The sequence below is a fragment of the Fragaria vesca genome, linkage group LG6 (assembly GCF_000184155.1).
Source record: "Fragaria vesca subsp. vesca linkage group LG6, FraVesHawaii_1.0, whole genome shotgun sequence".
In the NCBI taxonomy this organism is placed as follows: domain Eukaryota; kingdom Viridiplantae; phylum Streptophyta; class Magnoliopsida; order Rosales; family Rosaceae; genus Fragaria; species Fragaria vesca.
In genome coordinates this window covers 11,336,060-11,362,800 of record NC_020496.1, presented here as the reverse complement: position 1 = coordinate 11,362,800, position 26,741 = coordinate 11,336,060, and the positions used below count along the sequence as shown (strand labels likewise).

Here is a 26,741-nt window from a genome sequence, read left to right as displayed (position 1 = left end):
CTCAACGACCTTAACAAACTTATACGACACATTAAGGGTACATCAAATGTAGACTTTTTTTAACAACGTATTAGCCATTTTTGTAACAAAAAAAAAAAAACAAAAAAAAACAATACTAGCCTTAACTGACACACAACTATTTAACCTGGAAATGTACCTTAATTGCAGGGAGTTTAAGGGTTCAAATGGATCATGTGGAATTATTTTATGGTCTCGAGGTTAATATTATTTTGAAATGTATTTTTTGCAATGATTCCTTTAGTTTAATTATTGTTTTTGTTCACCCTTGCAATGGTCAAATTCAAGTGATAACATTGGCTCAAACCACCATGTAGCAATGTCATGTGGTAATTTAGAACCATAGAGTTAAGCATAACGTTGATGGTGCATTCTTGGCAGAGTATGGGAACGGCGGAGTTGGAGTAGTGGCACGAGATGAGGTTGGGAAGTGTTTAGCTGCGTTATCTAGGTACATGGAGCATGCACAATCTGCGTTGCGTGTTGAGGCAAAAGCCATTAGGGCTGGGTTACTTATAGCTATTCACCATCAATGAAATGAGATTGAGCAAGTGATTGTGCAGTGCTATCAGCCATGGTAAGAGATGAAATTAACTTGTTTGAGATACGAGTGGTTCTTGATGATTACAAATACTATATGCAAGAATTTAACTTCTTTTCATCTATGCATGTTTATCGTGAAACAAACAGTGTTAAACATAGATTATCACACTTTCAAAGTGTTTGGTTTTGGTATTTACATAGATCATCACATTTTGTTAGTTTATTTATGTTAGATAACTTTTGGATAGACAATACACCATGTATTATTCAGGATTTCCTTCCTTTTAGATGATGTCCTTATAAACAATGTCCTCATAGATAATGGTATCACATAACATGGTTTAGACACTATATCCAAATGGAAGCCCTTCTATTGAGGATCCTTAAGTTAAGGACTTGGTGAAGACTTTTCGGCTTACCCCATATTTCAATTTTATATCCACATCTTGACCGTTCAGTTTATAAGTATTTATAAGTAGATCATTTCTCTAAATTTTTAGCTATATTGAAAATTGTTAAGGTATTCATAAGTGTGATTTATCAATTATGAACTTGAACGGTTCATATTTGACAGATTTGGTTCGTCCATTAATTTGATCTAGTTTGTTATCTTAACGAACACAAATTTAGATGAAAATTTGTAGAAATGATCTCTTATATAAACCTAAAAACCAAACGGATGAGATGTCAAAATGTGATCGAAAATTGGGTCTTAAAAATCATAAACCGAAAAGTCCTCAACTAACCCTCAACTTAAAAGTCCTCGCTAAAATAGCTCCTATATCGAAATGCCAAATACGATTAATAATACATCACGGAGGAGGAACACTCGACGGTTTCGACCAGTCGACCTAACGGGTTCTTTGACCGTCTTCAAAAAAAAAAAAAAAAAAGAATTGAAAGGAATAAAATGACTGAATCTCTCGCTGCAGGCACTCTGCATTCTTTTCTTCCGTAGGGTCTGCGCAGAAGTCGGAAGCCCTGTGAGAAGTCAGATCAGACGAACTTGTCCGAGCACTTGAGTTTGAGGTAACTAAAACTCTCTCTTTCTCTGATTCCACGCCATCCTCTTCCTCTAATTCTAATTGAGAAATCATATAACTTCAATCTCCAACTGTTAGCCTACAACTTGGGTTGAAGGAGTTGAGTTGCTAACTTGATGCTCGATCTGTTTTGTTGCAATATGTGTTCTCTGTTCAAAGTGTATGCACTTTTTCATTTATATGTTTCTGGTCGGATCATATCAGTCAACCTTGTTGAACCAATCCCTTTGTCGTTAATGAGATCAGAGAGTATAAGACACTTGCTAACAGTAATGTGAGCTTTCTGTTTCAATCCAAAATGGGTTTGATTTAATCGTATTGTATGCAAGTATGTTTCAATTGAAAATAGTGCCCTGCAAATCTGAGGGATAAGAGAGTGAAGAGAGAAAAAGTAAGGAGGTAGAGGCCTGCAGACTGCAGTGTAGTGTACCTATTTTTGGCTAAGACCAATGTTAGTAAAGACCTATTTTTAGCTGTAGAGTGAAACTGTTTTACCTTTTATTTCTCACCCTTAGTGAAACCATACATTTCTGCAAGTTTCCTCCATAGCCTACAAGGGTGTTATGTCATAGTCAAAGAGTAAATTAAAGATCCTCTGATTGATTTCTTTAGCCTTCATCTGGAACCAGCTAGCTCATAGTTGGGCATCATAAACTTTATAACTAATTACACTCCCCATTCCATTGCTAATCGCCTCGAAGTGTTAGGACCAATATTTCTCTGCCTTTGGCCAGATCTTGGTGCTCCATGATACTTTACCATTTATCTCTTCTCTTTTACTAATACTCACAACTACAACATCTTTCATAGAAATGCAACATAAGAAGTCCTAGTATACCTCAATCGTGTAGCATGCTAAGTATCTGGTTGGTGAGGAAATAATCAAACGAAGGGCGTAACTACTAAGGGACAAGATGGGTCATTGGCCCCTCTTTCCCTTACATTTGTTTATACTGTCTTGCTAGACATCGAAAAGAAAAATAAAAAAAGTGTGTTCTTTCTTCTACGTTCACGCATATGATGTAGTCGTCGAGCCTGACAAGTTTTCCCAGATGGTATTTATTCTTGAATATTGAAAGTTTCCATACTACTTGAGATCTTAATTCAAATTTTGTAATTTAATCAATTTTTTTACAGGTTGCTGAAGAATCTGTTGATCAGTTTATATTGTTGCTTTGTTGTAAAAACTCAGATTGCTCAATTGGCTCAAATCTCCATCTACAAGTATGTCCTTGTATAAGTTCTCAAGTTCTCTTCCATTTCTCTATCATTAGCTTATATCTTTTTAGCGGTTTCTATTCCTGGGATCATTAACTTTTTGTGCATTTTAAAGATCACATGTGAGACCTATTTTGTTCATATTTTGGCCATCTGACCATTTAGATTTTGGATCTTCAATTCTTCATTAATAGATCATACTGGTGTGTAGCCTGTAGATGCTGAGGACATTCCTTTGTGGAGTTTCCGTGTATTTTTTTTTGTTTTTAATTGTTAAATTGATATCTTTTAGTACACAATTGTGAGTGTCGGTTGATTGTCTCCATATATCATTATTTGTGGATTTCGTTGTTGATTTATAAGAGATGTATTGTTTAAGTTTTGGATATTTACTGGATGAATAAAATTGCCTCCCTTCATATAGTGAGAAATATAGCTGAATCTGACAGGATAAAAAGATGACCAGGTTATTACATTAGGATTTCAGAGTATGGAACTTTGTACTTGGAGTTGGTGGACAGTTGCTATTGTAATTAATTTTAATTTCAAGAATGCATGTGTATTTCTATATGACATGTTGGGTAACATAATTTCTTTTGTTTTGTTTAGGTCCCCATACACAAATCCTTCACCACTGAAATCAAACAAGCTAACAAGGACTGAAGAATCAAGAAGGATAGTTTGCTCAAACAGAGAGTAGTGCACGCCTCTGTAACTATAGTGTAATACAATACTGCATGGATTAAGAAACTCTGAGAAAGTGAGAGTGAACTTGAGATATGGCAGCCCTAGTGTACCAGATGATATCCTCTGCAGCACTGGTCTCACTGGGACTCTACCACATGGTTGCCACCACACGCAACCACCTGAGATCACCGCAGGCCTATTTTGCCAGACCTTATCACCCTTTCCCTCTGTCCTCATCCTCATCGCCGTCCAACAACCACCGTCTCAGGTTCCTCCAGCTCTACCTTGTCATTGCATTCCTCGTTGTCGCTATAGTCCACCAGATAGTCATTTCCTTAGACGCTGATCCGCTCCTCAAGGGTCGCTCACCGGTCCACTACTTTACCTCCCTCCAGTCCGCTGCCTCCCTCTTCCTCTTTCTACTCCTCACACTGGCACTCCTCCTCTCCGAGTGGATCCCAGCTTTGCTGCCCCTCCCCAACGACCTCATCTTCGGCCTCGCTGCAGGCCTCTTCTACTTGCAGTCATTTGTCTTTTGGGGTGCTGCCACTGTCCAGACATCCGACCTTCAGGCCAAATGTGACTCTGTCTCGGGACGGATATCCGCTCTAGCCTCCATCCTCTGCCTCGTCTTGGCTTGCCAGCCAAAACTATTCGTGGCAGACGTAGGCTTGGGCGCTTCCCTGTCTCTACAGGGCCTATGGGTCCTACAGACGGGCCTCTCCCTCTATGTGGATGCCTTCATTCCGGAGGGCTGCCACAAGCTTCTTGATGTGGTAAATGGAGTCGAGGGTTCAACCAAGTGTGACTTAGACGAGTCCAAGTTAAGGGCTGTGGCCATTCTGGATCTGGTGTTCTTGGTGCACGTAATGTTTGTGTTGCTTATTGTGATGGTCACCTATGCAATGACTGCCAAGTCGGTTGGTATTCGAGCATTGGGTTCTTACGAGGCCTTGCCCAGTGACAACACCCACATTCAGATGAAAGCCTTGAGTGGCACCCAGGCTTAGGCTATTAGAAGAAGCAGGAAAAAAAGGAAGTTGAGTTTAATTAGATACGCTCAAGCAGAGCCTAAGACATTGATTTTGTACCTTGTACCTTTAATCTTTTAGACTTTTTGCTTTTTATGTATCACTGGGGTCATTATATCCATGTTGGAGATTTTGATAACTGGTTTGCTGTGTATATACAATTACAAGGTGCTCCCCTTTGTTTAGTTGTTTGTATCCAGGCAAGCTGCCTTGTGCTTTACTTTTTTGTAAGACGAGTAATGAAATGCCAAAATTTTGAAAAACCATTTCGTTTTGTACCAGTAATGCAATAGTGTGTACCACAACGACCGCATAGCGCAGTGGATTAGCGCGTTTGACTTCGGATCAAAAGGTCGTGGGTTCGACTCCCACTGTGGTCGGTTGCAAATTACATTTGTTTTTTTTTGTTTTTTCCTGTTTCATATCCCAGAAGCTTTTGAGCATGTTGTAGAAGCATGCACTTTGTTCGAGTGTCGTTGTAACTACCCAAAAAGATATGAAGAGGAAAACGAAAATAATATCCACAACTTCAAAATTACGTTTAATGTTAATCATTTTATGATTATCTTCATTGGAACATATTCATGTTTCTGCAGGATAGATGATTCTCTAAACATAATATATATACCATATTAACCACAATCACCTATAGATTGGATATAAACAGTTCAAAGAGGCTAGAGGAAACTCACATTTTTTATTTATTTATTATTATTATTAGGAAACTCACATTTCAGTAGCGTTGAATATGTTAATGCAGCCTAGTTGTTTGTTAGAAGAGAAATGGCAATGGAGGGGGAAAGGTAAGCTCTGATGTGCTGGTTTGTATGTCTTGGATTACAGAAAGGGCTTTCTCATTTGTAACTTGCTATGGTTGTTACTTCATTGCCTGTATGATCCAGCCGCCATAATTCTATCATATTTAGTGCTTGAAAATATGCATCTTACCAAGTGGTCCTTTTGATGGCCAAAGAAACCCTCAATCCTTCTGCCCCCTGGGTTTAACTTCCTATCTCTGTGCCAATACCAGCTCCAGCATTAACCCAAGTAATTATCTCTCTGAGAAGTAACTGCAAATTTGTGTCAAATGACAGCAGAATGCAGCAGCACACTGTTTGTGTTAAGTGAAAGAAAATTATTTGCCACTGGACTTAATAAATGCAAATACAAAAACACTTCCGTAGGAAAATGTAGATTGTACTACCAATCCACTATGTTCTAGGACTGATACGATCCTACTATACACTGCACAAGTACAAGAGTCACAATTTCATATGCAACATTTGTTGCATATAAATCATTGTTCCTATGATTCAATGGTACTGGGAAAGAATTTCGAGTTAGAGAAGGAGAAAGCCAGAGAACAAATGGCTTCAAAGTATGATTAAGGAATACCCAAAGTAACCAGGAGAACTAATTACGACTCTGACAGTAGTTCACTCTGATTCAGCAGGAGCCTTTCTCCTCCTACCTCTCTTTGCAGTAACAGTGACAGCACCTTCAGCCTTGGCTTTCTGTGGTTTCTCATTATTTACAAGATCTTTTGAAGATTTTATTTTACTCCTCAGCCGCAATATTTCACCCTTGGCAGATGCCAATTCCTCTTCCATTTTCTTTGCTCTCTTCTCCAGACTCACCCTTTCCTTGCCAAGTTTCATGACAAGATTATGGGCGTCTTCCATGTTTTCACGGGCCTCTTTGGATGCATTCTTTTGCTCTGTAAGGGACTTGTAAAACACCTCTTTCTCATCTTCAAGGTTAGAAATTAGAGAATTAGCCTTCTCTAACTCTTTGGAAAGTACTAAAGCATTTCGGTTCATCTCATCAAGTGATTTTGTAGCCTCTTCCAGGTCTGTCTCAAGACACTTACGGGACTTATTGTTCTCTGAAATTTGCTTCTCCAGAGACTGAAGTTCTTTCTTAAGAGAAGAAACTCGCTCCTTCTCTTCTTTTAAATCATGAGAAGCTTTGTCAGCTGTTTTATATACATCAACCAATTCTTTCTGCAGGCTATCACGATTCTCTGCAACAACTGCTAGTTGATGAGACACACCCTGCAGCTCCTCTTCTGTCTTCTTTAAAAGTTCTTTTACTGAAGCAAGCTCAGTAGCAATCACATCACCACTTGATGTAGCCTCATCAAGGCTCCTCTGCAGTGATTCCCTAACTCCAGTAAACTCAGCCTGGACCCGAGAGATCTCAGCTTCAAGTTTGGTACACAAATTTCTAGACTGTTTTAATTGATGTTCCAGATTTGAAACTTCATTTCTAGATTTTCCAAGAGCTTCCTGAGTGATATGGAGTTCATGTTTCAAGTTCTCTTCACTGTTCAATGCTTTATCCAGCATTTCCCTCAAGGTTTCCTTCTCTCGGGTCAAATCAGCAATTATCTGTTTGCTTCTACTTGATTCAGCCAATGAAAATTCAAGTTTCTCCTTTAGCTGCTGAAGTTCCTCATCTTTTTCCCCCAAAAGATTAGCATCCGCAGCTGCCTTTTTTCCAGAGGATGATTTCAGATTATCGTATTCCTCCTGAATAGCATCATACTTCCTCTTAGAATCATCTTTCTCAGAAGTCAAAGAACTTACTGTTGAATTCAGTTCATCCACAGTGTAACTCTTCAGTTCCAGTTCCTTTTGATTCTTTAGGAGTTCGACTTTTAATTCTTGAATATCAGAAACTGCATGAGCTAGTTCATCCTTAGTTTGGTTGTAGGCAGTCTTTAAGTTCTTCAACTCCAAATCCTTTTCAGCAAGAGAAGAGCTAAGGCTTTGAACATTACTCTCTCTGTCCTTCAGTTCCAAATTGAGCAAATTAATCCTTCCCTGCAAATCTTCGATGGAGTGAAGCTTTTCCTTCAAACTTTCTTCAAGCTCTACCTTATCTTCGGTAGCCTTTGAAAGGTTTGTTTTAAGGTTTTCACTTTGAACTTTAAGCTCCTCAATCAACTTCTTCTCGCCGTTTAGCTCCTTCCCTAAGCCCACAATAGTACTTTTGGCTGAATTTAGTTGGTCTGTTAGAGACCTCTGCTCTTCCTTTGCTTTTCCAAGTTGCTTTCTCCGTTCTTCCTGTTCATTCAGTAGCTTTGACTCAAAGTTCTTCTCCAAGGAAGCAATAGCAACTTCCTTTTCTTTCAGCTGGTTCTTCATCTGTGCAAATCAATCACAGGAGATGTGGATTACATCAAGCAAATCATCCAAAAGTACATCCTTGCAATGAGAACAAAACCAAAGGACTATGGTTTATCAGGCTCAGACTCAGAAATTAATTTCTACTTAACCATTTGAACATACAATAAAAGAGCAAAAAATTCAAGGACAAACATTGTAGATTAATAGTCATAAATTTCATGAAGTTCCTTTTTAAAGGGTCTAGACTCATATTTTTTATGGGTTATCACGGCAGGTAAAGTAAAGCTTGACTGTGGAAGTGCAGACTTACAGATTCTACTATTACTTCAGCGGCTTTCTTTTCTTTCTCAGCCAATCCATAAAAAGCACCGATGACACCAGAGCTGAAAATACCAAGACCATTCAGGATAGACAAAATGGGATTTGGGGCATCTCCTTGCAGTACCTGCTGTTCAATGATTTGCTCTCTTTAGAATATTAAGCCTCATTACAACCATTAAAGGCTTAATTGCCAATTTGCTTCCCTAGGATTCACTTAAGTTTCAATTTGCTACCCTAGCTTCACAAAATTAGCCGATTTGCTACCTTAGCTTTTATTTCTGCCAATTTGCTACCCTAGGTTTCTAAAATTAGCCAATTTGCTACCTTTTGTCACATAAATTGATCCATTTCTCCATCCAAACATTGATGTCTTTTGAAAATGTCGGATAGCAAATGGCTAAATTTGAATATGTAGGTAAGCAAATTGGTTAATATTGAAAGTCTAGAGTCATAAATTTGACACAAGGGTAGCAAAATGGCTAAAATAAAACATAGGGTAGCAAATTTAGAAGGATTAATTTCAGTTTACCTCCCTAAGGTTTGGGGTTAACATCATTTCAGTCCTCATACTCTTAATTTTGAAAATTTACCCCTAAAGTTTCCAATTTTCATAAATCAAGCCCAATTGCTAAAATTTTATCCAATTTGGATGTTAAATGCTAGCATGAAATCTTAGAAAAAAGGTTCTAAAATGTGATTTATGCTGTTATATGACTATTTTAGCCCTTAAAGTGAGTTATGAAGTCAAAATTAACGTCCAAATTAGACAAAATTTCAGCAATTGGGGATGATTTATGAAAATTGAAATAAATTTTCAAAATTAAGAGTATGATGGCTGAAATGATGCTAACCCCAAACCTCGGGGGGGGGGGGGGGGAGGTAAACTGAATTTAATCCAATTTAGAAAGCTGGGGTAGCAAATTGGCAGAAATAAAAGCTAGGGTAGCAAATTGACACTAAGGTGAATTCAAGGGTAGCAAATTGGCAATTATGCCACCATTAAAATACTGTAAGCTATTAACTGGGATTGAATAGCAATTTAGTGTTCAGACCTCTGCCTTTATGTTACTGTCTGGAGTCTTTGGCTCACTTTCTTCTGAAAAAGCAAAAAGATAAAGAAAAAAGATCATTGCATGAACAAACCATGAATCGATGCGGGAATGGATACAAGGAGCAAGTGTTTCATGGAACAGTGATCCATGCTAAGAAAGACCTATATGTGTAGCAGAAGTAAGAACCTTGATATAAGACGCTTTTTTTTTCTTTTTTAAAAGAAAAAGCCCTAAATGATCTTATGTAATATTATCAATTTAAACCAAGACGATTTGAACAAAGTTATGCACCTAAAATCTGCACTGCAAAGGTAGCACGAGTAGGTTTTACTAGAACTGCATCTCCTATGACTCCTCATATAATAAAGGATGAAAAAAAGGGTGTAAATAGGCCAATTACAGCCCACAGTATGATACATTCTTTAGCTACTTGGAGTGAAAGATGTCTTTAGTCCCGTTGCTTTCCTACTTAGTCTTGAATCAAGAGAAGAATTGAACCGGTATCTGGGGCATCAGATATGGTTTTCTCACCTATAATACCTTTCTCAGGCATGACTTATTCCAGTACCTGCGCCTAAGCTAATCTGTCAACTTATGCAAGTGGTGCTATTAAATCTAGAAGGAAAAAAAAAACACACACTCAATTACCATGACATTCCGACATTTTCAGCATTTGGGAACCAAAAGTCTAAATGTTGTTGACACCAAACTTAATATTACCATTTGAATTAGCAGAGATGGCTATATTATGTCTGCAAAAGTTAAAACAGCATCAAAAGCTGGGTAAAATTTGTTCTTTATTTTTTGAATCTTTGTTTTATTAACAATCCACATAGAGATTTGGAGAAGTACAAAAGAAAAAACTACATTTTCATAATATTCCTAATCTCAAGTGATTCACTATCTTAAATGTATATGCAGCATATAATGACCTATATATTACGAATGGAATCTAACTCCCATCTTAATGTGAAGCCTTTAAAAAGGAATTATACTAGGAATCCTGTAATATTGCTTAATCAACTCGAATTTCAACTTCAATTCCAACACCTTAACTAGCAGCCCACAACTTCAACTTCAACTTCAAACTGCATTGTCATATGAATCATACGGTACTGACAGAACTACAAGGTCATTTGAAACATACCTATACATCTTTCAATAAAAAATCATCAAGATTTCACAAACAATCCTTGACCAACTTGTAATAAAAGTTTCAAACTTCAAATGCTATGACCCATTTGCAACAAACCCATTACCTCACATCAAAACCCAACAAGAAATGAGCAAAATATTCACAACCCATTTCCTAAAATTCACAAACTCAAAGCAACAACTTTGAAAATAAACTTACTAGTGGGAAAGGGTTCAAAGGCGTGAGCCCTGAGTTGTAACAGAGGAAGAACAGTGATACCCACAAAGAGAATAGCCCTCCGCTTGCCGTGATCGCCGTCGTTGATGTCGTCTTGGCGCATAGACGACATTGCCACGGTTGTCGTTCTGCTGCTTCTTGTTCTTCTTGTTCTTGAGTTGGTCTCTGCATTTCTGGTTTTGGAGTGAGAAGAAGAAGAGAAGGGGAATAGGGGAGAGTGTAAGAAGCAGGAGGTCCGCATTGCAAAACCCATCTTTGGTTGGATATGAGGATAGACTTTAGCGCTCAAAGTTTTGATCTTTTTGCTCTTTTCAATTTTCAGTTTCTGCGAAAGCTACATATTTATACCACCCAGATTTTTCCTTATTTTCATTTTCTTTCTTTTTTGAAAATGTAAGATATTTCTTTTTACCCCTCTGTGATTCTATGAATACCCTAATAACTTTGTGGTACTAAATTTGAGTAAACTCTACATGACCGTAGATTTGCTCGTTGTATGACATATAGCTTAGATAATTTACAATCTTACGGTATTGAGTCATAAAGCTTCGTAAAACTTTAAATGTTATACCGAAAAAAGAAAATATAAAAGTTAAACAAAATAAGAACCACAATGAAATAGAATACTTCTGTTGCTCTTCGTTGTGAAAACAAAGAATTGCAATGGACGAGGCCTCGGAAACAATACGATGGGAGAAATCATAAGCGAAGGAGGAACTAGTACCATCTCGTAGCCTCAACCAAATCTAGTAGACATTGAGAATCAGCAATGTGAGACTCTGTAGAGCCAAATGGTGTGCACTACTATATAGTTGACTCACATTGCGGTCCATTAATCTGTTTTACTGTTCACTGCTAACTCATATGCACAGTGAAATGGTGAATTGTTGCCATTACTTTACTTGTTTTTCCAGCTCAAGTCTCAGACTAGATACCACAAGTTTGAAAACAGTTGAAACTCTAACGGAGGTTTAGAACAACAGTGGAATTGTGGAAATGATTTGGTAAACCAGATGAGACAAACATGGTGAGTTTATGCAGTTATGCTAGGCTTGCTTTGAGTGTGGGGGAACTTCCAAAGTTATGTCATTCAAAAATATGTGGATGCTCCTTTGCTTAATGCCCCCATGTGAAGAGAGAGATGCTACACATCGTACCAACTTCTGAGATATACTTTTGTAGGGATACGCAGACCTGGGTCACTATGTAGAGTCCCCAACTTGACACTAATTATTTGCAGGTGGTGGGAATATACGAAAACTTTTAAGTTGATGATTAGTTAAAGATTTTTTTGGCTTATCTCACTTTTTAATTCTATATTCACATTTTGATCGTTCAGTTTATAGATATTTATAAGTAGATCATTTCTGTAAATTTTCAACCATATTGAAAATCGTTAAGACATTCATAAGTGTGATTTACCAATTATGAACTTGAACGGTTCATATTTGACAGATTTGGTTCGTCCATTAATTTGATCTAGTTTGTTACCTTAACGATCACTTATTTGGCTGAAAATTTGTAGGATTGATATACACATATAGACCTAAAAACTGAACGGATGAGATGCCAAGATGTGATCGAAAAATAAGTCTTTTAAACCATAAACCGGAAAGTCCTCAACTAGTCCTCAATTTAAGAGTCCTCACTAGAAAGGCTCCCGGAACAAATATGTTCATTTCAAAATTTAAGAATGAGGGTCAACAAGAACCTCATTACCTGAAAGGACATACTGAAGGTAAAGGAAGCTTTAAAAAAAGAAGAGGGTAGGCCAAAACAAAATGAATCTGGAAGAGAAGACGACCTTTACAAAACTAACCATTGGAAATGTAGCAGCAATGATCTCTCAGTAAGCAAGTTCAAATGGGTTTACACTAAAAGAAAATCCAAAATGTATAGCAAGTTCTCGCCATATGGAGCACAGATCTTGCAAACTACAGAGGACTAGGACTATAGGCATATCTAATCACAAAGTTAACACGCATCTTTGACGCATTACACAAAATGGGCAATCCTGCAATAGTTTCTATAACCTTAATCAATCTAATACATAATAGTTAAAGAACTAAACAAGTGACACAAGCAGAGTTTATCATAATTTCTGACCATTAAGTGAACCAAACCATCATACTTCAAAACAGAAATCATCGAAGCTTATGAAATAGTAACCCAAAAAGTGCAGCTATTATTTCAGTACCTCATGCAATCAACAATGAGTTCAGTGGTCCAAAATACTTTTTGCATGAACACTTGCACACAAAAACACTAGGAAACAAAAGGGAGAAGAAAACTGATGACCAGGGCTTTTAGCCACTTGAAATCATCCAATTATGATTATAGAGAACAAGACCTATGAGGCTACTACTACTCTATGTCCGGAGTCTCATGACTATGCATACCCAATAAGAAGAGATCTTCCTGGTAGCTTTTAGGAGAGCTTCCTGCAGACTTATCCCAAGTACCTTCTGCTTCCTCTTCAGCAAAAATCTTATCTGAGTGACAATCAAAACTACAAAATGCTTTCTCACTTCTGCAACATTCAGAGAAAAGCTCAGCCTCAAAAATGTGGAACTTAAGTAAAAATTGCACCTAGAGGTTTAAAACAAACCTGCACATGTAAATTTCCTCTCCTTCCAAGTTCTTCTGGCAGGTGTAACAGGATCCCAAAAGTTCATCTGAAGGGTCATGTGTCAATCCCTCCTGATGCTTACCTAGTTGAGGTGCTTTTATCTCGACTGTTTCTTTGTCAACATTGTTTAAATCTTTTGTGTGACATTCCAATATGCAGTCACAAAATATATGAGTGGTCTTCGGGTTTGGACCATGAGAAATTATACAGGTATAGTCCTCAGAGAGTTCCATCTCTCTAGCAGGGATAGAGGATGCAGATTGAGGGTTAGAGACAATTGGTGCTGGAAGTGAACTAGGTCTAAAACCCAACGAATTTTCTCCTTGCATAGAGACAATTTGTGAGGAAGCCCTGCTGGAGTCCAACAAAAATGGTGCAATGTTTTCAGATGGTTCAGATTCTAAAAGAAGTCCCACACTCCCAGAGGAAACATCCACCTTATCTGGTTTGAGTTGGAGCCTGAGAGATATGGTTTCAGAAAGTGGCCTAATTATATAGTTTCTAGGTAAAGATCGGGATTTCATGAAATAATCCTTTGAACCAGAACGAAGCTTTGAGGAATGAGGGTTGATTTTTTCCAACTGTGGTCGAAAAATTATGGTCTTCCTCTTCGATGAACCAAGAACTTCACTAGTAGCTTTGGTTTCATCAACAAGGGAATTGACGATGCCAAGGCCTGCTTTCCTACAATCCCATATCTTATGATTTCCATTTTGAGATAATGATCTAGCAGACCGAAGTCTAAATGGGTTGCTAAGATTTGAAAAAGGCCTGAGGTCCAGAGGAGATGTAGGGCTCCTAACTGAGTCTGAATCTAAAGAACCTTTATTACCAAACCCTACGAAGAAATCAGGAATACTGAAAAGTATGCTACTAGTGTGTTTCAGCTTTAAACTACTAGAATCAACCATTAGATCATCATACACAAACAATCTGCATGTGAAATACTTATCTTCCTCTATGATAAAGACCCCAGTCTCTAACGACGAACCAGCAATTCCTTACCGCTTTGATTTAAAACCTGACAAAAACAATAAAAGTAGACTGAATCAATTGTAGTAATAACCAATGCAGAATTGAGTGAAGAGGCAATGTAGTAACATCAACCATTTTCTTTGCTATACAAATAGGAAAGCTTGAGTGAACATAAAAAAAGGGATTTAAAAAGAAATTAGTATGCACCAATCATCAAAGGCAAGGAAGCAATGACCAGATACCTTCACAAAAGCAACTCAAAGTCTCAAACCAACTGGACTTAATCATATAGGAAAGCAGGGTAAACCATGATCATGGAACCATTATTATAGGTGGGGAAGAAAATCAAATACCCAAAACCCGAAACTTTACTGATCTGTAACAAAAGAAATATCAGATCAAGATTAAAACTTTCTGATATGGTAACTAATCAAAAGTCCCAGTGCAAGCTAGAGGATACAGTTCATAGTACTCAAGGAGCCCAAAATCCAAAACAAGTGCAGCAACAAGTAAAATCCATAAATCCCACTTCTGTAATGTTTTTAAAATGTCCACTAACACTAAAATCAGATGTATATGATAACCAAGAACATCCTAACAGATAAGCTTCACTTTCCCAAATAAACCCCCAAATTCATTTCAACTGATTGTCAAAAAAAGATCCAATTCAACTGGGAAGGGAACCCACAAAGCAATCAAGGGTATCAGAGCCAAGGGCAAATGCAGGTTCAAATACAGTAAATGATTGATCGATCCTTCAAATGCATCAAAGGGTACTAGAAAATATGATCAAAGTATGAACCTTCGCTCAACTAACAGTCATAAACTCCTAATGGAAATCAAAAGCACGAAACTTACAGTAACTAGCAGATATATTTCAAACAAAAGAAACAGTTCAAGACCCAAAACCCAATACAGAGAATCGATCAGTGAAACGAAAATACAGACCCATACAAGATAGAAGAGACCCACCTAGTTTTCTTCTCCGAGAGCTTCACTGATGATGAGTGATGAGTTTTGAGAATATAAACCGCAAATAGATATGGACAAAGTCTGTAACTTTTTTAATTTATAATTCATATTTTCTCTCTGCTTCGTGCATTTAAAACGAGAGTAACAATGGACACTTTACTGTGGGTTCTGATATGCACTCAGTACTCATCTCTCTCACGCACCGACGCACGCACACAAGCAACCACAAACGCATACACACGACTAACAAAGCTTCCGTTTTGTGTGCAACTTGGTATAAAACCTTGTATATTCTCTCAGTTTGGAGTTATGGCCATGGCGGCATCTTTTTTCTGCATACCATTTACATTTAGCACATATCTAGCCGTTACATTTTTACTCTCAAAAATAGGAAAAATTCTCGTGAAAATAAATATTTACCTGACTTGAAGATTTGTACATTTAATAATTTTTTGGAGTAATATACGTATGCGTAGTGGTGGAAGTGAGCAACTCCGTAGCCCTAGTGGTTGGAAAAAATTTGACTAAAAAGTAGAGAAGTCGGAACCGAGTTAAAATGATACGATCAACTCCTTCTTACGCTATAAATCTTATCATGTTCAAAGAAACTTTTTCATTATAATTTACCACACTTTCTTTCCTCCCGGTTATTCATGAATGAGGATGGTCGTATATATGTTCGGCTTCAGTTGTCGGGGCCATAAGTAGAAGTAGATTATGACAGGATCAGTCACCCAAGAAAACCACTATATTTAAAGGTCGGTAATGTTAGAAGACGATTGTCGGTATCGTATGGTAAGATACCTACCATAGGTATCTATTTGGAAGCTCAGACGAAGAGAATTAAAGGACTCTTCAGTGGCTACTTAAGGCACTTTATTGCAAACAATAAGGACCGGAGCAGTTAGATATTGTGCAATGATGCTTCGTCTCATCACTATAATGGTTGGGGTTGGCTCTGCTAGCAGGTTGTGTTTGTTCGTGAAAATGGATTCCTCCAAGCAAGCAAAAGTTTTCGTAGATCGATGTGCGTAACATTACTTGAATCTTAAGTTGCGGTCATGTCTAGCCCCTCTAGGATAGTGACCCGGTTCCATCTTTGCCCAACCGAGTTAATTATAACCAATCAAGGACAGACACATGTCCATTTAAATTATTTTATAAATATATTATATAATATTATTGATGAATACCCCCATGTTATGTCTCTTAATTTGCCGACAAAATATGTTTAAATGGACACATGTCTATCCTGATTGGTTGTGGTTAGCTCTAGCTAGTGGTTGGTGTGTTAGTAATTTAGTATGACAACAATTTTTGCTAGCGAAGTTTGATTTTTACAAACATCAAAATAGTAAGCTCTCTCGACGTTATTGGAGTTTGTTGACTTCCACCACATTAAGGTGACAACCTTGATATAAGTGTCTGATATTAATGTATACGTCAGGACAAGTTCGTGAGAATTATCGAGGAGTTTTTCGGAGTCTCAAACTATTTTATATGAATTTCTAAAGTTTGAAAATTATGAGAATACATTTAAATAAAAAGAAAATATTGTGGTGTAATTTGGACAGTAGAAATTATCATCGTTTGATTAGAGCTGTTCGTATCAAAAATATATATAGACCTAATGAGTGAGTTCGACGGGGAGCAGTACATAAGAAAATAGAAAAAATGAAGGGAGACGCGCAAGAACCTTGGAGCTCTCTCTCTCTCTCAACTCGTTTCTCCTCCTCGTTATGGCTGCGAGTTCTGATTGATGACATCAACACCATCCTCTAGGTCTCGTTGTCACCTCCAAGTAGTGTTGATTTACTGGGGTATTGGTTTGGTACGACTTCCACCACATTAATGTGACATTGTATCTGTCAATGGGTACCACCCGACTGGTGAGACTTCCGTAAACCAAGAGTACGGATCCGTTTCCTTCATATGATGCCGTTCGTGGACGCGAGGATATGTTTGTGACCCGCATATGTGCAACAGATGTCACCAGTTGGACCTCACCAAACCCTCCAACTGCCTATAAATATACGACCGTTCTCCACCTCTAAATGAATCTAACTCATTCTATTCCTTATTACTCAAAGATGAATCCCTTTTTGACTTGAGCGTCGAAGGGTTGATGCCCGGGTATCTCTCTAGCGTGCGTGTTTTGTCTTGCAGATATTATCTTGGCCTGCACAACTATTTGACATTTGCACAATTATTTGATCCTCGCATTACCTACAACATCCTCATACGTATAACTACAATATTATATTTAAACAATATCATTGAGGTATATTTGTTCTCTTAGAATGATCGTAGATGAGTTGTAAAACTCAACATTAGTAGGTTTCTTTGTTAAATATGTGAGTCTTGATTAATACGAATATGCTATGAATTTCCCAATGACTTTAGGAAAGCTTGAGTGACATTTAAAGAAGTGGTTTTCCCACACGTGTGGCACATGTACCATTTGATCAACTATATATGTTATATTATGTAATATGTCTTAGGGTTTATTCATGTTTAGTTGGATGGCTACCCGGTAGTGTGGCGGACGCAAGAATAAATTTTCATAGGGGCATATTTTGCTTTTTGGGCACCAAAGTCATCGAGTTATATAGATATACTCATTCCTTTATATTGTACAAAATCAAGAATAACACACAAAATCAAAAGACATATTTCCAATTTTCCAACTATGTAAAACCTTGTAACTAAAACAAAAGAATAGCATATGCTTTAAACAAGGGTTGAATACTTGAATTGAAAAAGTATAGAGATCAACGACTGCAAGAGTATGTTGAAGTTAGACTTGAAGAGGGACGAAAGCAAAGAGTTGAACCTAAGCTGGAAGTCTAGAACTTGGGTAGACTAAAAGTTTGGTTGCTTTGGGTTTCTCAACAAAACTAGGGTTTCTCAACAAAACTAAAGAATACAAAACACATGAGATTAGGATTAACTTTAAATTTACATAAGTAAATACAATTTATATTAGAAATCAGGGGCTAAGCATTAAAAGGAAAACAAAAAAAAAAAACTAAGCGCAAATGTCAGAACCTAAGTGGGATCAATGGCCCCCAGTTGCCCCGTCATAAGTCTGCCTCTACTGCCAAGTGGCAAGATCCGGATGGCCCATTATGGGTATAAATAGTAACATGTAAGAAACAGCCCCCATGAATGAAAAACCTATTTTTCCTTTTCATTTTTCTTTTCCTTTAGATTAGATGCTGCAATGGAGTGAGAGAGTGGGTAAGAGCAGATGTTGGCCAAAAAACCCGGCAAGAGTCAGTCTGGGGTAACCATGGGGTCTACATGAGACCCACCTAACCAAGTTAATACCCGGGGTAATTTTTGGTCCCTGAATTAGTCTGGGGTAGAAGACAACACAACCCCACATAAAATTAGCTAAAAGGTGATGCCCACGCTGGCAATTTGGACCCTGGCGAAACCAACCAACCATGTATCAACCGTACCAAGTAAATTGGTATGCCAAGTAGTTGGTAACCGAGTTTTCGGTACAGTAGTACCGTACCAAGTTTGAGAAGTCGGTTGGTACATGGTACAAGTTTTCCTAAAATACAGTATACCGTGTACCAACCGAGTTATATTAAAAATAATAAAAAATAATTAAAACCATTATCCAAGCCGTTGATCACTTGATCTAACCCTAAGTCCCTCAGTCCCTCAATCTCTATCCTTCTCTCGCCTCTCTCAGTCTCTACTCTCTCTCGCTCAAAGAGTCAAAGTCTCTCGATTCTCACCTCACCTCGCACCTCCGCGGCTCCGCCACCTCGATCGACTCGGCAGCACCTCGCACCTCCGCCACCTCGACTCGGCAGCACCTTGCACTTCCGCCACCTCACCTCGCACCTCCGCCACCTCGACTTCGCAGCATCTCTGCCACCTCGCTTCGAGAACTGGGCAGCACCTCGCCTCGAGAACTGGGTAGCACCTCGCCTCTCTCGCCGTCGACTCGGCAACACCAAGGGCAGCGCCTCGACTCTCCGACGACTCCGTTCGAGAAGCCTCGAATCTCCGTATGTATCTAACTATCTATCAATCTATGTTTGTGTGTTCTGTGTTTGTGTTACTTGTGTATGATTGTGTACGATTACTTCTGTGTTTGTGTGTTCTGTGTTGTGTACGATTACTTCTGTGTTTGACTGTTTGTGCTATCTATAGTTTGTGTTATCTATCAATTTGGTTTTTGTTCTTCACTTCTGTGTTCTGTGTTAGTGTGTTCTATAATTTGAGCTGATGAGTATAATTTGTTCTGTGTTAGTATAATTTGTGATGACTGATGAGTATAATTTGTGATGAGTATAATCTATTAGATGTGTTTCACATAGGCTATGGACTCTTCCATGTCTTCGCAGAGTGGTTGTGTAGGCAATTCAAGCTCAACACCATCATTTCCATATGTTGCATATGAGGAGATGACTGCCGGTTTACAGGCTTCATCATTAACAACACCTCTGCCACCTTCATTTGCACCTGAAGATACTCTGTCCAAACTGGTGTTTAGCAGTCTAGCACTCTCCCGGCCTCGCAGCATCAAAGCCCTTCAAATTTTGTCCAGTTTCTGCTAATTTGGACTTTTGTTTTTTCATTGGCTTGTGTTGTTCAATTTTCTGTGTTGTTTGGACTTTGGACATGTGTTGTTTAATTTTCTGTATAAGACTTTGGACATTGTTGGCTTGTTGCATTTGAAATTATATGATGTGTAAAACTTTGAATGTGTTTGAATAGTTTGATAATTGATAGAAGCTTGATAGAGGCTCAAAAAAATGATTCAAATGAGTTGGGTCTTTCAGTTTGTTGGGCCTCAATCTATACTTGGTAGAGGCCCATTACCAACCGTACCAACCGAGTACCAACCGTACCAACTAAGTTGGTATACCAACTTTGACGGTTGGTATTGATACAAGATTTTGTCTACCAACCTTAAGTTGGTTGGTACATGGTATTGGTAAATAGAGTCGGTATACCTACCAATGCCAGCCCTAGCCCACTTGCAGCACCCATATGCGCATGTCCCAAATAGGAAAAAAAAAAAACGGTCAAATAACGAGCATTTAATATGAGCCACTAGATCATGATCTAACATACTACATTTAAATAAAAAGGTAACTGGGCAGTATGAATAAAAAAAGAGTACAAACCAACGGAAATATTATGATAATGGGAAGAAAATAATATTAAGAATTAAAATTTGTTTAGTCCCTCTGGTTTACAGTTTACATCTGTTTAGTCCTTGAAATTTCATTTTAATCTGAATGGTCCTTAAAGTCACGATTTTTCATCTAAATGATCCTTCCGTTAGTTTTCTCCGTTAGACTGATGATATTGCCGTTAAAAACTGCCACGTCAATGCCTAGTCAGCCGAGAATTACATGAACTGACTCAAATGCCCTTGTCAGATTTCACTCCTTTTTCGACCCTAATCTCATCAGATTCACTCTTGTCGAAAACATATCGCCTCTTCTCATCAGATTCATACTCTCTCTCAAAACTCTCTTTTGAAAACCCATCGCTTCTTCTCTCTCAAAACCCTAAATTCACTTCTCTGAATCTATCGCGCATACCCAATTCTCTGTTAAGACGGTAGAAACCCCATGAAGTTTGAAACCGTTGAGGGTTGGGTGTTTCAACAATGGAGGTGAAGGACATCGTGGTTTGGGTTCGTCGAGAAGAAGGGGACATGAACGAATGAATTCAACCTTATGGTGAGTTTCGATTCCAAAAATTTATGGGTTTCAAACTTTAAGGTTTCTGGGTTTCAATATCTAGATAATTTGGAATATGTGGAATCTGTTTTTGATGGTTTCGATATCTAGATAATAGATTATGGTGGGCTTATGACTTTTTAGGGCTTTGAGTTTCTGGATTTGAGAGTATATTTGTGGCAAGGTTTTGAGTTTCTGGGTTTGGGAGTAAACAACTGTATTTGTATATAGTTGGTTTGTTTCCTTCCTACGCAGGCCATATTGCTTTCCTGCTTTGTGGTCATCAAACTAATGATAATAATAATTCTACTTCTATAAAAAATATTATAGTACTAGTCTTGTTTTATATGTTTTGTTTACAAGTCAACTTGTTGTATTAGTATTACACTATGGGTCATCCCTTCTGGCTTCTGCTATATAAATCCTCCTCTTAATTACAATTATCATAACAGTTACCAAACTAATGCGTCAAGAATCAAAAAATTATATCAAATTTATAATGAAGATTGAAAACAGAAGCTAGCTGAAAGGGTACTAGGTTTTATATATGCAAACTCAATTCTCAAAGGTAGGTTGCAGGTGATGTCAATTCATATATATACGCATATGTAATACTAGTTGCATTATTGAGGCAGTCCATTAATTCTTTCTTGTAAAATCATAGGGCCGTAAATCATACCATACCAATCAATGTATATGCCATGTCTATTAGTCTTGTTTGTGTTGTCAATCTATCAGTCTTGTTTGTGTTGTCAATGTGACTGTGTGTGGCCGCTGTTGATGCTATTAGAGTGTGTTTGTGTTTGCATTGCATTTTAGATTTATTTTGGAAAGAGTCTGGGCTGTGAGTAAAGTTGAGAGAGGATTTTTTTTATTCTTTTTCTTTTTGTAAAAACATTTTACTTCCATTTTTAGTTCACCTCTGTACCATTTGTCTTTGCAGATCATCCATACTATTTCACACTTAAGATATTGCATGGAGGGTGCATATCAGACAACAAATATGTTGGAGGCAAAACAAGCTACTTTGACAACGTGGACAAAGATAAGATGTCTTTTGTTGAAATAGATAGTATGCTACAGGGGATTAATCCAGCTCATGCTCACCAACGGATAGATTATTGGTATAGAGTTGGTGATGAAAGAGGGTGTTTAATGAAGTTGGAGTCTGATTGGGATGTTTTGGTGATGTGTACCCCTGTACCTCTTGTGAGATTGATATTTCTCTACCTTGACCACAAGGAACCAGAAGATGATGACTTCTTAATATATGAAGATTTGTTTGTCATGCAACCAAGCAATGTTTTGATAGAAGAGGCTAGACCTAGCAAGGGAGTAGTGATAAAAGAACATTCAGAGGGTGTGCCTACTCAATGTAGCATTGCTGGCGGGAAAAATAATAAGGAAAAAGGAAAGCAAAAACAGCTTGAGGTTCCTAAGGTCATGAAGCCACGTAAAAAGGTAGTTCAGCTTGCTTGGGAAGGTTCAAATGATATTGGGCAGTCATCTAATGGTTTTGGGTCAAGTGTTGTGGAGCAGGGTAATCTGTTGCAGAATGTGGCTGGGAATCTGCAAGACTTTGATAATTTTGATTTTTTGGATTTTCTACAGTCCTATGGTGGTCAGAGGCAAGGAAGATTGGGTTATGAAGATGAACCTTCAAATAGTGAGGATTCTGATTACGACCCTCTACCAGATGATGAGGACTATGACAAGTATGGAGATGATGAGGATGATTATATTGTTGAAGAAATTGTGGATGAAGAAGAGCAACGAAAAAGATCACTTCTCAATGGTTATGATGGATCAATAAATGGAGAAAATATGCTGCAAGGGGGTAAAGAATTTATTGACAATGAGGATATGTTTGGAGGAGTAGATTCTGATGAAGAACCGCCCAACTACATTGTGAACTTTGATGGTGAGAGGGAAGAACAAGGGTTGTACTTCAACCCTAAAATTGACATGGTCAGACCACGGTTCCAGTTGAACATGATGTTTGGTAGTGTCATGATATTGAGGGATGCTCTTAGACTGATGGCTTTACTAGGGGGATGGGAGTATTAGTATGAGAAGAATGACAAGGTCAGACTCAAGACTATATGCAAGCAAGATAATTGCCCTTTTTTGTTGTTTGCTTCTAAAACTCAACATGAGGATACTCTTAAGATCAAGGAGTGGATTCCTCACCACACATGCACTAGAACGTTTAACAATACCATGGTGAGGATGAAACTTCTAGTGAGGAAGTTCAAGGATTGAATTGCCCTTAATTCGGACTGGAACCCAGGTGAGAGTTTGTGTGATTTTCTTATGGGGTGTTTATGTGCAAATCATACTGAGTTTTATACCATAACAATGTTTTTTATGACTGTTGCATAATCATTAGCCAAGACAATGTCAAGTGAGCTGAGGGCAAAAGTTAATAAGCAGATGGCTTACAAGGTTAAGGTGGCGGTTTTGGAGGAGGTTGAGGGTTCCATCAGAGATTAGTTTGCACGGTTAAAAGACTATGGGAGTGAGTTGAAGAGGGTTGATCCTGATACCACAGTGGATATAAGGTGTGATTTTAGCAACAGTAATAAGGATCCGGTATTTCAAAGAATGTATATATGTTTGGGAGCCTTGGAATCAAATCTGGTTGTAGAATTGTGATAGGCTTAGATGGTGCATTCTTGAAGAGTCCATTTGGAGGCCAGCTTTTGACTGTTGTTGGTGTGGATGCAAACAACAACAACTGGGTTATTGTATATGCTATGGTGGAAAATGAAAATAAAGATTCATGGATATGGTTTTTGGAACTTCTTTGCAAGGACTTAGATATCAAGGAAGATGGAGTAGGATGGGTTTTTATTAGTGACAAGCAGAAAGGCCTCATTCCTGCATGTCAAGTGGTTGTGCCAAGCGGGGAAATCAGATTTTGTGTAAAGCAGGGGCGAATACATGTATAAGGCTACATAGGCTGAAGCCTAGAGAGAATTTTGGGTCAAAAACCCTTAAGTAGGTGTATATACTTACAGTCCATTACCATACCTGCAAAAAGAAAGAGTTAGCAAGTTCCAGTTCGCTGCACAACTAGCTCTCCTCTTTGGCTCTTCGAACAGACGGCAAAAGCGCTCTCCTCTCAGTTCTTCTCTTCTCATTTGTCCCTCTTCCTTATTCTTCAATCAATTTCAGATCCCATATATCAAATCCTTAACACTCATTCATTGACTCTATGTAGTTTTTCAATCTTGAATAAGGATTCCTCTGCTATATGCTCCAATTGGGTTTTTCAATTTTTATTGATGATAGAAATTTGAGATTGGAGGGATTGTGGCATAGGTTTTGGGTGTTCTATAGTGTGTATCTTGAATGAAAGATAAGGACCTGATAGCTTGATTTTTGCAGCTTAATCCATATATAATGTAGGAGATGATTGTTACAAATTGATTTTTGCACCTTAATCCATTGTGCAGCTTGATTCAAAATAATAGAGGTAGATGAGCCTGTGTTCCAAACCTAACAAAAAAAAATGCCCTTTACGAAATTAGCCTAGACAAGTTTTGATTCCTAGATCCGCCACTGGTGTAAGGCATATGTGGACCAATTTCACAAAACTATTTCCTGGAAAAGTTTTGAAGGATCAAATGTGGAAGTGTGCCAAGGATACTACAATGCCCTACTATCTTAAAGACATGGAAGAGATGAATGATCTTAATGAGGATGCCTACAAATGGATGACACGTAAGTGAAGCGGTAAAATTTTGGTTCTTCAATTTTTCATAAAGTTTATATGCTTACTGTCCTTTTGTTTTGGTGCTTTGCAGTTTTAGCTTTATGATTTAACTACTGTTTTTGTTCAACCTGTTTTGCAGATGAGGATAGGCCTCCAAGACATTGGTGTCGGCCATTTTTCAACACAACCAGCAATTGTGACATCATGGACAACAATATATGTGAGAGTTTCAACGCAGTTATCGTGGATGCTAGAAAGAAGCCTCCCGTTACCATGTTCGAAGAAATAAGGTGGAAGCTTATGAAAAGGATTCAAATGAGAAGGCAGATAATGGACAAGTATGAGTACAATATTTGCCCCAAACCAAGAGACACTTTGGATAAGAACAAGATTAGAGCTGTAGATTGTACTTTAACTTTCAATGGTGGGGATAGATTTGAGGTTGAAACCATTCAAGGAACCAAGAATGTTGTCGACCTAAGGCTGAGAACATGTAGCTGCAGGAGATGGGATTTGACTGGAATCCCTTGCAAGCATGCAGTTTCAGCCATCTACTGGAAGAGGGAATCCCCCGAGGATTATGTTGCCGAGTGTTATTCGAAGAAGACATACATGGCTATCTACAGCAATTTCATCTATCCTATTAACAGTACAGACATGTGGTCAAGGTGTGAGGGGCCAACAATCTTACCTCCTTCATATTCAAGAATGCCTGGTAGGCCGAAGTCGACAAAAAGGAAAAAGGATCAATCTGAAAAGTTTAAGGATGCATCTGAAAATACGGATCCCTCAAATGTGGCATTTGTGGTATAGTAGGGCATAATAAGATAACATGCCATAGGCATTTGCCTCCAAAGGAGAACAAGAAGAGGAAGGCCAGCAATGAAGGGCATCAAGTTTCTGATCAGGTATTGGAGTTTTCTAATCACCTTAGAGTACTCTTGTTTTATTAATTTTTATGGTTATTTGTGTCACTTATCGTGTACAACATTATTGCAGCCGAAGAAACCAAAGCGACCTCCTATGACTCTGAATGAAATGAGGGCAAAAGCAAGGAAGAATGCCAAGAACCAAAGGGTAACAATTCAGCTATATTGCATCCATTAAAATGATTCTAACGTATTTTCTTTCAACTGTATAAGCTCTTTACATTCATGTGTTTTTATTGGCTTAGGAAAAATATGTTGCTGCCAAAGCTACAAAGTTGGCAGCAACCAAGTCATCCTCATCCACAGTAAGGCCTTTACAAGTTGGAGGAAGACCAGTCCAAAGCGCAGCTGCCCCAACTTCACGGCTAACCCAAAACACAGTTGCCCCGACTTCAAGGCCAACACAAAGCTCAGCTGCCCTAAATTCAATGTCAAGGCAAAATGCATTTGCATCTTCAACAAGAGCATCTCAAAGAATCAGAAATAGGTCAGTTAAAGGAGATTAGTAGTGCTAAACTCTAGCATAGGCAGAATATTAGACATCCTATTTTTGTGCAACTAAGTGCGATGTAATTTAGTTGCTAGCTCTAATCTTTGTTAGGATGATTAGAGCTAAATTCTGTACATACTACAATAGTTTATGAGGGATGTAATGTGGCTTTTGTGGTCATTTTTGTTAAGCTACAGTATGCCAAACATGTTTCTGCCTATTACGACTGAACGATGTTAGAGTTCTAAATCTAAATTAATGGAGATCTACCTATTACTATTGGTTGCTGTTATGGATTTGGAAAGTGTTGGTTGTTATTATGGTTGCAGGTACATGTTTTGGTATAGGTTTTGGACTTTTGGTATTAAGTTTTGCAGGTTTTGCTTGGTACATGTTCTGGTATTAGGTTTTGCAAGTTTTGCAGGTTTTGCTTTAGATTATGGTTGATGTTATTTTGCAGATCAGCTTTTGGGGTATTTGCTGGTTTTGAGCTTAGGGGGATGATGTGTGTGCACTTCATTTGGTGGTTTTGAATTTAGGACAGCTGAGTTTTCTGTGTTGCAGGGGTAATATAGGATACTAAAAAAATTTCGAGCTGACTAGGCACTGATGTGGCAATTTTTTAACGGCCTTGTCATCAGTTAACAGAGAAAACACTACCAGAAGAAAGACTTTAGCCGACGAAAAAAAAAAAAACAGGCCGACGAAACAATTTTTCGTCGGCTAAAGTACACTTTAGCCGACGAAATTTTCCTTCGTCGGCTAAATTATATTTTCGTCGGCTAAAGTTCTTTATATTCGCAGATCTGGACAGCAGCTCATCTGAGAAAAGAAAACGGGAGAAGAAAAAACGGGAGAAAAAGTTTGGGTGTTGTTGAAATCTGTCCATTATTAA

General features: G+C 38.1%; 5 protein-coding genes and 1 non-coding gene across 7 annotated transcripts; 4 read left to right on the top strand and 2 right to left on the bottom strand.

The window, feature by feature from the left end:
- Positions 1-1,448: 1,448 nt before the first annotated feature.
- LOC101297265 lies at positions 1,449-4,801 on the top strand. 2 transcript variants are annotated; one of them, XM_004302869.1, is made up of 3 exons: positions 1,449-1,590; positions 2,742-2,828; positions 3,432-4,801. In XM_004302869.1, the coding sequence occupies exon 3, from the start codon at positions 3,602-3,604 to the stop codon at positions 4,517-4,519; it is 918 nt and encodes a 305-aa protein (XP_004302917.1). In that variant the 5' UTR covers positions 1,449-1,590; positions 2,742-2,828; positions 3,432-3,601; the 3' UTR covers positions 4,520-4,801. The 2 variants fall into 2 exon arrangements, with proteins under 2 accessions (XP_004302917.1, XP_004302918.1); XM_004302870.1 differs by lacking the exon at positions 2,742-2,828 and having other exon boundaries at positions 1,536-1,590.
- Positions 4,802-4,846: 45 nt separating this feature from the next.
- On the top strand, positions 4,847-4,920 carry TRNAR-UCG. The gene has a single exon. It is a non-coding gene; the product is annotated as a tRNA-Arg (tRNA).
- An 821-nt stretch (positions 4,921-5,741) lies between these two features.
- LOC101297945 (MAR-binding filament-like protein 1-1-like) lies at positions 5,742-10,528 on the bottom strand. The gene is made up of 4 exons (XM_004305256.1): positions 10,399-10,528; positions 9,045-9,088; positions 7,982-8,116; positions 5,742-7,689 (listed from the first exon to the last, which is right to left on the bottom strand). The coding sequence occupies exons 1-4, from the start codon at positions 10,526-10,528 to the stop codon at positions 5,977-5,979; spliced, it is 2,022 nt and encodes a 673-aa protein (XP_004305304.1). The 3' UTR covers positions 5,742-5,976.
- Positions 10,529-12,575: 2,047 nt separating this feature from the next.
- On the bottom strand, positions 12,576-15,050 carry LOC101296975. The gene is made up of 3 exons (XM_004302868.1): positions 14,993-15,050; positions 13,025-14,066; positions 12,576-12,946 (listed from the first exon to the last, which is right to left on the bottom strand). The coding sequence occupies exons 2-3, from the start codon at positions 13,954-13,956 to the stop codon at positions 12,781-12,783; spliced, it is 1,098 nt and encodes a 365-aa protein (XP_004302916.1). The 5' UTR covers positions 13,957-14,066; positions 14,993-15,050; the 3' UTR covers positions 12,576-12,780.
- Positions 15,051-20,446: 5,396 nt separating this feature from the next.
- Positions 20,447-22,776, top strand: LOC101297654. The gene is made up of 2 exons (XM_004305255.1): positions 20,447-20,709; positions 21,653-22,776. Exon 2 carries the CDS (start codon positions 21,760-21,762, stop codon positions 22,774-22,776), a length of 1,017 nt encoding a protein of 338 aa, XP_004305303.1. The 5' UTR covers positions 20,447-20,709; positions 21,653-21,759.
- A 1,330-nt stretch (positions 22,777-24,106) lies between these two features.
- LOC101297363 lies at positions 24,107-25,862 on the top strand. Its single transcript, XM_004305254.1, has 4 exons — positions 24,107-24,435; positions 24,567-25,234; positions 25,427-25,504; positions 25,602-25,862. Exons 1-4 carry the CDS (start codon positions 24,288-24,290, stop codon positions 25,860-25,862), a joined length of 1,155 nt encoding a protein of 384 aa, XP_004305302.1. The 5' UTR covers positions 24,107-24,287.
- Positions 25,863-26,741: the final 879 nt, after the last annotated feature.